At 45.4% G+C, this 12,437-nt stretch overlaps 1 protein-coding gene across 1 annotated transcript in view; it reads left to right on the top strand.

Annotated features, from left to right (window-relative positions):
- LOC144123837 (phospholipid-transporting ATPase ABCA3-like) overlaps nt 1-12,437 on the top strand; it is a 126,482-nt gene that overhangs the window by 73,291 nt on the left and 40,754 nt on the right. The window contains exon 11 of the mRNA XM_077656575.1: nt 2,655-2,810. Within this exon, the coding sequence (XP_077512701.1) occupies nt 2,655-2,810 (156 nt within the window). The remainder of the gene's footprint in view (nt 1-2,654; nt 2,811-12,437) is intronic.

The following is a 12,437-nucleotide window of genomic DNA, read 5'->3' on the forward strand; positions in this document are numbered from 1 at the left end:
AAAAAATGGGTGCGATAGGAGAATACAAACACAAGTCAAAACGTGAGCATACATGAAAATAAAATGCATTGTAATTAAATTATTAGATTACATAGTAAAGCGTATTTATGTTTACCCATAGATACAACATGATACTAAGTCATCAGCAATAAAGAACACAGCAAAAAAAAAGAAAACAGAGCAAAAAGTAAATTGGCAAACAGTTTCATAATTCAAGACGTGGTAACATTTCAGTCCTATACAGATTTTTTCCGCAGGCTCTTCAATGAAATAGAGTCAAAATCTGTATTTCTGCCCCTCGCGAAATCATTCAGGAATGTTGGTAGTCTAAATTTTAACATTTGTGTTAAATATCGTGTACGGCATTTGCTCAATTTCCATTAAGTTGGGTTGCGCTTTGGGTATATAGGAGTGTGTTTTTCAAGATTTGCCACTAACTTCAAGGTGTCATTCCCTTTAGTTCTTTCTAATCTGTATTGCTTAGAAAGTCTGTTGTCATACATAGATTCTACGCTGACAATATTTAGCTGCTTGTACATCTCCTGCGTGTGACTTAAATAGGGTGCTTTGCATATTATGCAGGTGGTAATTTTTTGTAGCAAATGGAGCTCATTAATATTGTCATGAATATTGACTTCGCTGATTGACAGCTTCAGAACCGCCGCCTGGCCGAGCCTGGGATCTTTCATGGTGATTTAGACGTATAAATTTATAGAGAACTGCGAACGATACGCACTGTGAGCTTAGTCCGAATGTGCACCAGCGTCTATATCCTTTCATAGACGCATGATGGCTATCTTGAGCGTTTACGTGACGACAGGGCTGTTGCCTTTGCATGGGTATCTCAGCACAAACAATCCTGATAGCTATGGGTGCTTGAGTAAACGGCATAAACCCGCGCTGTAATGCGACTTGCGTCCAGATCGAGCAGTGCAGAACATCTAATAATGTATTTTGTCAGCGGGATCTGTTATAGGAGGGCATGCACAGGAGATACGCGTGGCTCCTGTCATGGCGCCACTGGCGATTTACTGAGTGTACCGAGAGTTCGCGCAGCAGCCCCGTTACGGCGGCGACGCATTTCTTGCGTAAAGAAAATCTTGCTAGCGCGAGTAGGGTAGTGCCGGTGGCAGTTTCTACTCGAGAGACGGTGTGCCGCTGTGGAAGCTACGGGTGGAGGGAGTTGACAGCGAGTTCTTTCGGCATGGCATGCTTTTATGGATCTTACGCAGCGGCTGCCCAGCGCGCTTGCACACGGTAGGTTATGCGAAGGCTAGCATTGCTGCAGTGCTTATGACTGCGGAGCAAGAGTACTCCCGTCATGTAGAAGAAGTTCCTCATCAGCATTTGGGATGGGCCTTGCAGCAACGAGAAGGCCGCAAGGGAACGCATGAGGAATAGACTGCCACGCAGCTCCCGCTGTCTTTAGTGGCTTACCCAGAAAGAGGGTGTGCAGTTGGTCAGGTTGGTAATAGTTGATTGTGGGTGGTGGAGCGTGAAACCCACGAAAGAAAAAAAGGATTTTTGTAGTCTTCTACAATGATTTACGCAGCACGGCTTGAACATTGCGTAAGTTTTGGACGTAAAGGACAATAACGATCGAGGCCAGAATTGTGTGCCGGTTTTATTCCTTTCGTGTTATCATTCCCACATTCGTCTAGCGCCGCCAGCCCTTAGTATCACACGGCACCGCCACATTTCGGCATGTGCACTCACAGCGCACAATAGAAGTTGCGATATTGGTTGTCTTTTGTCATACCATGTTCTCGCCATAGAAACAGTAGCTGTGGCATGCGAGAAGGCACCTCTCCGCTTTTCACTTTTTTGAACCATCTGTGTAGGTTTGAAGTCACTAAATGTTTGGGGACAGCTTGAGTGTTCGATCATGTTGTTACCGTTCAAAAGCCGATAAACGTAGGTGAATGTTTCCGTTCCCGCCCAAGCGAGAGCGAGCCATTCCACGCTATGCATCAATGGTGCACTTGGCTCTTGCTTTGACTAACCTGGTTTCAACTACAAAGAGTTAGCAGTATTACAACTTGTATTTCAAAATTTGATCAGCATTTTGAGTAGCACAATGTCCAATCAGGCCGCAAGAGCACTGGCTTTGAAACTAAGTAAACCCCAACATTCAGACGGGCAATATTTGTGCCTAAAGCCGGGAGTTTATTATTGTGGGAACGCGCGCTTCACCTGGGAAATGCAGTGGCGCTGCTGGTGGCGTACGGGAGTTGTGTGCAAGCGAATAGATTTTTGCTTTACTCTTCTGCTGCTACGAGCCCAAAGATGCGCGTCGCCAGAGCTGGTCGGAACTTTTCATCTTTGCGCCAACTATTAATAAACATTTAAACAGGCGCTATTGATAAACATTTTGACGAGCTTCGCCAATACAGCTCTATATTGACATGGCGCGCGGAAATAAACCAATGAGCACATTTTCTTGATGCACGGGAACCTGATCTGGAAATTCAAAGTGTGCGCGTGATGGTTTCCACACCTGAACTGCAGTAAAAATAGTCGCTTCGTGTCTTGCTTTAAAGTTCTCATCAATTGTTTCTGGAATTCATGTTTCCTTCTGTATCGCTAAAGATTGCTGTAATGGTATTTATGGAGAGGATGTGTACTGAGACGCACCTTGTGTACGCGCCTAACAGCTCCAGGGACAGAAGCGGGACCTGCTCATGAAGACAGTCTCCGACACGCTCGAGGCCATGCGTCTGGCCGACAAGCGGCACTTATTCCCCGACGAACTATCGGGAGGCATGAGACGGCGGCTCAGCTTGTCTATTTCGCTCGCCACCAAGCCCAAGGTAACCAGCACGGAACGGGGGATGTATAGCTGGATATTTTGACCATCGAGACATTTTGTGCCAAAATTTCAGAAGTGCTCAAACTATGGTGGTATGCTCATAAATAAAAAGAAAACCTCAATTTTACCGCAAAAGCCACTGTCACAGTAGAGCTTAAACTGTGCAGAGTTGTGTAGAAAACGCAATTCCCATGATTTGTACATAGATTTTTTTTGGCGAAAGGAATACCTTGGAAAATGAGGAAACTTGAAGTCAAGGTCTACAACTTAGTTTCGAGTTCCTAAGGACTCTCAATATGCACTAAAGTTTCAGCACACAGACCTTCTAGCATTATAACGGGCGGCGCCCTAACGGTCATTTGTGATTTTTACTAGTGCCGTGGAAGCAGCTTAATTTCCAATGAGGGACCATATACTTGGCTTCCATTTCATATTTCCTGCACCTCGCCCCAGCTATAGGTTCCTTTAACTACATCATTTCGAAACAGATACGCGGTTTCATTGTGCTGCGACACTGCTGAAGGTATAAGCAGTTTTGGATATCTCCTCGTACACTCCACCCTACTGCTGCTGCCAGGCGCTTTAAATTAGGAGAAAGTAAATTTTTAAATATAAATTTAGGAAGTCTGCGTCTTCACTGTAGCTCTGCGCAGTACATGGCTTCCATTATCTAAGAGTAGCCCTTTCCCAAGAGTACCCATGAGTAGCCCACCCAGAGCAATTCAGCTCGTCTCTCGCACCTTTGTATCCATCGGGTGGGAAGCGTGGTGGTAACACGCCGCCCAAAACTTAGAACAGCGGTCAGATTGCTCACATCCGCTGCGTAGGTTGTGATGACTCCTCAAAGTCACAAGACAAGTAGCACGAGATTACGTCCTTGCTCGAGGTTGGTAGCTCTGTTGGTACCACTGAATGAAGGGCGAAAAAAAAACTACACGGCCCTGTCCACTGACGCGAGCTGAGCCACAACAGCTGACACGTGCAGACAGAGGGGAGCTGAAAAATGTTAGTAGAGATTGCAAGAACAGACACGCGTCCGCCGCAGCGACGACGCACGTTGTAACAGATACCACAGTGCCCCCCACTCGTCCTGGAATACCACTTTCGCTCCAAAACCGCAGTGACTCTCTGGTTGTTCGAAGGGACCCTCAACCGTGCCATGAGGGAAAGGATGATGGGGGAGTGAAAGAAGGGATCGAGATAGTGGCGCCTTAGGGTAAGAACCCGAAACATTTTCGACCAGCCGGGGTTCTTTTAACATGGACGGACGCCGCACAGCTCGCAGGTCTCTTTTAGTGCGGAAAAACTCTCACGATCGCATGGAGCCGAACAAAAATCTTTCTTTTTCAGCCCTCGTTGCCATAACAACTGTGACGCAAATGTTGAGCAAAAATCTTGCTTGCGCATCGCTGGTTGCCACAGCAACTGGGACGCCCAGTTTAAGCCCACGTATAGCTACTGTGTGTGCATTGCTTGTGCACCTTTTGTAGCCATAGCAAATGTGAAGCCGAGATCCAGAAATTTGCTCCGGGCCGCCCTCAGAATCTGACCGTGACCACATTGTATTTAAATCAATGTCCAATCTTAACTGAGCGTGCCCGAAACGATCGCGACCTCCAAATTTGGCCTGCGCTACCGCTGAAAAAGTAGCTGAGAGCTTTGAGATTTGATCCATCTCGTTGTTATGGTGTGGCTTGTGGTGTCACCATTTGCGTCACCCCACAATCTAAAGCCACGTAACGCGGCCCTGCAGTTGTGGGAGATGAATCTCTCCAGCGCCCGCCTTGACAACTAGGCAGGCAGCTCTCCTCCTTATCGCAAGAAGGTCGGCAGGAGGCTCCGGAGCCCTGAACCCACGTTCGCTTCCAAGCACATGAGCTCCAGTCACTATATATAATTTTCAAAAACAAAATAATACGATTACCCACTGAAATTTTTTTTCCATTTCGCCTCCATCGAAACGCGGCCGAGATTTGATTTGTCTTTGCGTTTAGTATCTGAGCAGCTTAACATGTGAGCTACTGCGGCGGGCCAAGCTTTACTACTATTTACGCACACTCTGTGCATGGCTGGGGGTATTGATTATGAGCAAACGCGCGGTCGAAGCCTTAAAGTGGGTGGATGCCAGGGCCATACCGTAAAGGGGGTTAAAGAAGGGGCAAAATGAATATACATTAAAAAAAGTTGCAGGCTTGTTTCTCGTAATACTTGCGCAATCTCGCGAAAAAAGTCGCAGCATACCATTTTTGCATGAGTAAGCTAAAAGCGGCACCAAACATGGGTCTCAGATTTCCTCGCTCACTAATATGGGTAGGGAAGTAGGAAACCCGTTTTCTGTCCGTAATTGTTGCTTCTAGTTCCCAAATGCGCGAGGGTGGATACCTTGTGGCCGGAACCTGGGGCTGCGAACCCTTGTAAAAGCTCGTTTAGTAATCCTGATTTCATTATAAATCCTGCTGAAAAGTTTTCAGCTTATTCTGTGCTTCGCGCGGACTACAATACTGCAGTAATGCATGCACACTGCTATGTGTTTTGCAGCCTTCTTGGCGTTTGCCGCTCACATTGCTGCTCCGTAGTTGGAGGGATCACCGGTGGCATGCAAGCCGATCGTCCTCGCACGGATCGGTCGAGGTAGCAGAACCCGTCCCCGCTGCCGCAGGCATCGTCCGCGTAACGCGTATCATTAGTTTGGTTTGGTTTTGGGAGTTTAACGTCCCAAAGCGACTCAGGCTATGAGAGAGACCGTAGTGAAGGGCTCCGGAAATTTCAACCACCTGGGGTTTTTTAGCATGCACTTACATTGCACAATATAGGGGCCTCTAGAATTTCGCCTCCATCGAAATTCGACCACCACGCACGGGGTCGAACCCGCGTCTTTCGGGCCAGCAGCCGAGCGCAATAACCACTGAGCCACCGCGGCGGCTTAACGCGTATCATTAGTTCAAGTCACTGTAATCATTTCACTCCATTAAGGAAGGGCGTCAGGCAAGGAGATACGATATCGTCAATGGTATTCACCGCCTGTTTAAAGAGGTATTCCGAGGCCTGAACTGGAAACAGTTGCGGATAAGAGTTAATGAAGAATACCTAAATAATCTGTGATTCACTAATGATATTGCCTTGCTTAGTCACTCAGGAGATGAACTGCAAATCATGATCAATGAGTTAGACAGGCAGCGCAGAACGCTGGGTCTAAATATTAACATGCAGGAAACTAAAGTAATGTTCAACAACCTAGCAAGGGAACAGCAGTTCACAATTGGAAGCGAGGTGCTGGAAGTTGCAAAGGAATACGTCTACTTAAGGCCGGTAGTGACAGCTGATCCGGATCATCAGAGGGAAATAACTAGAAGGACAAGAAAGAGGTGGAGCGCATATGGCAGTTTCTTCCAGATCATGAAAAGCAGGTTACCAATATCCCTCAAGAGAAAAGTTAACAGCTGTATCTTACCGGTACTGACCTATGGGACAGAAACGAGAAGGCTAACGAAAAGGGTTCAGTTTAAGTTAAGGACAACGCAGCGAGCCATGGAATGGAAAATGATAGGTGTAACGTTAAGAGACCGGAAGTGGCCAGAGTGGGTGAGGGAACAAACGCGTGTTAATGTCATCCTGGTCGAAATCAGGAGAAATAAATGGGCTTGGGCAGAACATCTGATGCGAAGACAAGATAACCGCTGGTCCTTAAGGGTAACGGAATGGATTCCAAGAGAAGGCAAGCAGGGGGCGGCAGGAAGTTAAGTGGGCGGATGAGGTTAAGAAGTTCGCAGGCGTAGGGTGGGCGCACCTAGCAAAGGGCAGGGTTAATTGGAGAGGTATCGGAGAGGACTTTGCCCTGCAGTGGGTGTACTCAGGCTGATGATGATACTGATGATGAATCCTTTCACGGATACACCCGGCCAGCGTCATCCAAGAAAAGGTCTCCGTCATGGCCTGCATCAACCACCCTCCTCGAGCGGAGGACGCCATCAATCCCGCGAAATTATCTTGGCGTCCCTTGAGCCATAACTAGAGGGTGCTGATTCAAATACTTTGCCCACCGAATGACGTCAGGGAAGCTCCACTACAGATGGCGCCTTAACCAGCGTTCTCCAATGAATTTCTATCTTCCCTCTCCCTCGTCCTAGAAGTAGCCTCGAATTTACGCTAGGCTTGCATCACGTTCTTGTTCTACGTAGCCTTTGTTTCCGCTTCGTCGGGTCGCGCGTCTCTGATCCGCTTGCTACCCCGCTATGGGATCCTACGCACAGCCCGCAAAGTGCCCTTGTTTTGGCTATCGTTCTGTAGAATTCTGGAGGCACACCATATTCCGTTTCACGCGCAAATCAACTTGTCGCCTAAACTAATAATAAGCAAAACGTGTTTGTACTCGTGCTGCTCCTCAGCACCAAAAAGCTTCCGTGCAGGCAAGCGCGACCTAGAGGAGGGGAGCAGGGGCGGGTGCCGCCTCACGAAGGCGGGATCACCTTAACAGCCCATGCATATAGAACGTGTCTTGTGACAACTGTCCCAAAACAAGGAGAGCGAAGATTGTAGGCAAAGTCATGTTTGTGTTGGCAGTTGCGTCGTGTCCACTTAGAAAACTGTGGTCCGAAGGAGAGGAGCAGGGTAAACAAGAGTGCCAGGAACTACGCAAGAGTATGTCACGCCAGCTGCACCTCTCTTCGCGCAAACATGGCCGAATTCCAGGTAAAGTTGATATTTGCAGAACCGGTGGTGTATTCGGTGTTCACTTCTTCTCTTACCTCCTTGGAATTTACTAATATCTGCACATCTTTTACTGGCTGCATGATTTCTAATTGACGCTGCCTCTTTTGTAGCACGCATTACGTCTTCTTTCGGCCCTTAGAAGCGAGAAAAGAATAAAAGGCGGGATAATACAAAAATCGGTTCCTGAAAAGCTCGTGTCGTTCGTAAGAACATTATCCGTAGGATTCTCGAGTAAGTACACACACTGGGTGTTTGTGGCTTGTGTCTGTTCCATTGCTTGGCATATTGGAAGCTTCAGAAGAGTGCAAACCATATTTTCTTTCTGTGTTTTGAGCATTGCACTCTGACAGAATCCTCCTTTGATAAGGAGTGACAAAGCAGCGCGCGGGAAAATGCATTCAGAAGATGGTCGACCAGCTGCTGCGTACGCAGTAGCAGAACCTTTTAGCGTGGTGTTCCTCCAATAACGGTTGAAATGAAAGCTTTAGCAGAGCGCGGCTTGCGTAACTACAGGAAACCTACTAGTGTCACCGTGAATTCATGCTTTGAAGCGAGAGGCGTTTTAATAAGCCGCCCAAAGCAGAGATTCAGTGGGGTCCGACCGCGCAGCAGTCGCGACTCTAGAGCCATCGTCGTTACATAAACTTTTGTGGAAAATTCATTGAAGAATGGTTGGTCAGTATTTAGAAATTGTGTTGAAATTCTTTTTGTAATGCCATTGTGGAAACATTGTGGCCGCTATGCTTTATCATTGAAGCTCCGTCCATTCTTGTCAAGTTGATATTCTGTGGTTTTATCATTGAGATTTGTTTGTTATTTCAAGACACTTTACAGCGAAATATCATTGACATGTTGTTAAACTACTGTTGTGCTGCTTGAATATTGAGTTGTCAGTTAAGTTTCATTATTCGAAGTTCAGTGATACAAAAAAATGGTTTTTCGTGAAAGGAATTGGCGCAGTATCGGTCTCAGTTCTCGGCGGACACCAGAACCGTACCAGTGATATCCACCATATGCATTTTATTTCTACCAATCCAAGGACTTCAAAACGCGAATGCTGCGTAATGTTTCTGTGTGCCATAACTTGACGGAAACCATATTTATGCTCCAAAACATATCCTCATGAAGAAAAACAAAGTGCCACTTCTATCTCTTCCTAGTCGTTTCTTATTAAATTCAAACCCTCTTATTCAGCATTTTTTCCACAATCAACCAGGAAAACTTAATGGGACAGGAACAGAAAGCTATTACACTAGTAGCTGGATGAGGTTCCTGCCCCTGTCTTCGCATAGGTAGGAGACAACAGGCACTTATATACAAAACAGAAAACATACGACGACACCAAAATCATACACGCGCTCAAACACATTGCATAAGTAATTTACAGGTCAGAGGAACAACAACAACATTCACAGAGATTAACAACAACAACAGTAAAACAGAAAACATAAAAAGTGCTGAAGACTGAAATGCACGTTTTGTGTAAAGTACAGTGTTTGTTTTCCACTCTGGAATCATAAAAAATGACAGATTTACATGCTTTGTAACATGAGCTTTTGTTTTCATTTTTTCTTTCAGAAATTATATAGTGCAGCATTATTTTCTTCCAATAAATTATGGTACTTCAGTCTGTGTAGGCGATAATTTGTACGTGAAAAAGGAATTGACCAGGACTCTCTTCTTCTAATGAGATAGGGTGCTTCTAGAGTTCTAAGATAACACAGTTTTATGAAAGTGTTACATTATTTTTTATGGCTTCTATGTGATTCATAATGAGGTTGAATTTGTGCACATGCTGTAAAGGAAGCACATTAAAAGAGGAAAATAGTTCATTTGCATGGGGGTCATAGGGAGCATTTGCTACGTCGACGAATGGCTTTCTTCTGCAGTAGCCGCAATTTGTTTATGTTGACTTCGGTTGTGTCAGTCAAGATAAGACTACAATAACTGATATGAGGGAGAAATAAGGAATTGTAGACCATAAGTTTAATTTTTACTGGAGGCATATGCCGGAACCGAGAAATCAAACCCGTAGCTTTTGATAGCTTTCCCGCCACATTATCCAGGTGCGTATTAAAACTTAATTGCTGATTGAAGATTACGCCTACGCTTTCAACTTCCCTTGCTAGATTTATTTCCTCTGAACCAAGCGGCCAGTTGAAATCCCGAGTAATATTTTTTTGCACAGGCGCAAATAACAGACCACTTGTTTTGTTAGCATTGTTTTTAAACCGTTTGCTGTAGTCCAATGAAGCAGTTTTATTAGTGTTATATTCGCGGAAACTTTGAGATCAATAACCTCATTCGACTGGAAGAAAAGACTCCTATCATGTGCATAGATAATGTAACCTGCATGTCTGCTAATATTGATTATATCAATTATATAGAAGTTAAATGGTATCGGTCCCAATACGCTGCCCTACGGTACCCCTTCCGTAATATTTAGTACAGTAGTAAACCATTGATTAATTACAACACACTGCTTGCGATGATAAAGATATGATTTATAAAGCTTACCGGAACGCCACGGAAACCGTAATGCTGTAATTTTGTAGAGAGGGCGGTATGGTCGACTTGATCGAACGCTTTTGAGGAATCGATAAATATACCCCAAATTAAGTATGTTTTCCTCTAAATCTTGAAGTAATAATTCTTCCTACGTGTAGAGGGCCAACTCTGTAGATCGACCTTTACAAAATCTAAATTGCTGCTCCGAGAGAATAATATGCTTGCCACAGAAAGACATTACTCTCTTGCATACAACTTTTTCCAATCCTCTGGAGAAAATGGGTCGCTCAGAAATTGGCCGATAGTTTGATTATGGCTAGATTGATAGCTTGAGGCCAACGACCACCGAACAAACAAAAGCTCAGGGGAATGTTTCTTTTTTTAATTTGTTGTGTTAACCGACGGCAGATTAATAATGTAGTTAATTTATGCTACAAGATACTGTGAAGAAAGGATTTATAACATTTCCATTGCAAGAGAATGCCTCCACCAAGAGAACGCATAGGAAATATATGAAATCAAACCTGAACGGCGACTGGGCGGCAGAGCAGCCTGATATGATTTTGAGCGTGAATGTGGTTTGTATTGAATTGTTTCTGAAAAGGACGTTAGGCAGCCTTCGCGCTTTGATGTTCGAGAGCAATGGTTGCTAGAAATAAGCCACTGATAGTGAATATCACTGCAATGCGAGTAATAAACTGGTTTCAGATAAACACCAAATGAATATAGCAATATTTCAGCCGGACAACAGTAGTGCAACAGCATTTAAATGACGTTTCAAATATGAATTTGACAATGAATGAATGTTTATTCTCCCCACAAGTCTCATTTCAGAAAAAAAAAACAGTTATTGCAGAGAAAATAGGCCCACTATTAAAAATAAGAATAATAAAGCATGGTGATCACAATGTTTGCGGCATTCTCACTCTTGGGACAGTAGAGTGGGTTGAAATAAGGCACTCTGCTGCTGCCAGGCGAGTAGACCGTCGCGCTGGATTAAGCGCCACAAGTGGACAGTTTTGCGTCCCTAGAGGTCAGCCCTCTACGAATGCATGCCAAAATAAGTTTGCAGAGCAGTTTTATGTGTTCACAGTGCACCTATAATGCCGTCCATTTGTGAACGAAAGCCGAGTACACCTTAGATCAGATTGTGAAAGTGTAAAACGTCATTTCAAAGATAATGTATGCCTAAATCGGTCATACGAACGCGCATGTGTCAATCTCGGCTCGGGTACAAGAAAGGAAAAAAACCTGTGACAAAATATGCAGCGTCATTTCGAAGCCAGCATATTTTTACAACGCCACAATAAATGTTTTTTTAGCCGGACATTGCGCAAGCTTCTTGTGGAGTCCCTTATGCTTACGCGGGCGCTATATTTGCTCAGTCATGCAGTCGTTCAAACAATGCAGCTCTACATGAAGAGGAATTCTTAAACGTCATGACAAGTGAACGAAAGCAAACCGAGCACCGTAAATGCGATAGCGCAGATTATACCCCGGGCCGCCTGCGGCGTCTATTAGCATGTTTGAAAACGCAGCGGACTTTCGGCCGGTCAGTGTCTCACAAGATTCTGTCGAGGCGGAAACTTAAATGAAGACGTTAAGTTTTCCGGGTCCGGCAATGTTCACGACGTGAGCGTGCGTATGGCTGAAAATGGGAGTGAAGCTGCGCCACCGTCTGCCACAGGCCGGAGACAAAGCAGTGCAGGCAAAGGAAACGAGGGAATTCTTAACTTACTGTATTGTTTCACCCTAAAGAGCACATATGCAGCAAGAACGGAGCATTTTGTAGCTCTTTTAGGACAACAGCAAACGCTTGCGGGAAAAATAGCCACCCAGGAGATTGCATCAGGAGCTTACATCTGATAACGACCGATTTGAATCCACGCAGTTTTCGCCGTTCGTACATTCTGTGTCATGTTGGAAAGCGTCAAAATTTGGTCGCCGGAGAATTGCGAGAAGTTCTGTAGCAGCAAATAGCAGAGCAGTTTGCGTTACTCGTGGTTAGGATCTATAAGCGACGGAAACAAACTCTGCGACATACCACAATTGCTGCTCCATCACTGTCACCTGCCACCTCCGAACGCTTGCGCCCCCGCTAGAGGCGTGTGCGTTGCACGGAATTAGATGTGCAGGGTGCCAATATGCAGACAAGAAGGGGTGCTGAATCTGTAGTGAAACCATTTTATTCCGATCCGGACAACAACGCGCATCACAACACTAGAGGAACTTTTGCGTTCGCGGACTGGCCTGCCTTTCCAACGACAGGCACGGGTCTCTAGTGCTGTGCGCGTGCTTTCCAACTGCCAACGTGTTTCGTTTTCTGGTGTCGGAATTTTCCGCCAGCGAGGTGCCTCCGAACGTCTCGGCAATGCAAGGTGTTGGCGCGCGGTCCTATTACACTTAACCG

Source organism: Amblyomma americanum, chromosome 3 (assembly GCF_052857255.1).
Source record: "Amblyomma americanum isolate KBUSLIRL-KWMA chromosome 3, ASM5285725v1, whole genome shotgun sequence".
NCBI lineage: Eukaryota > Metazoa > Arthropoda > Arachnida > Ixodida > Ixodidae > Amblyomma > Amblyomma americanum.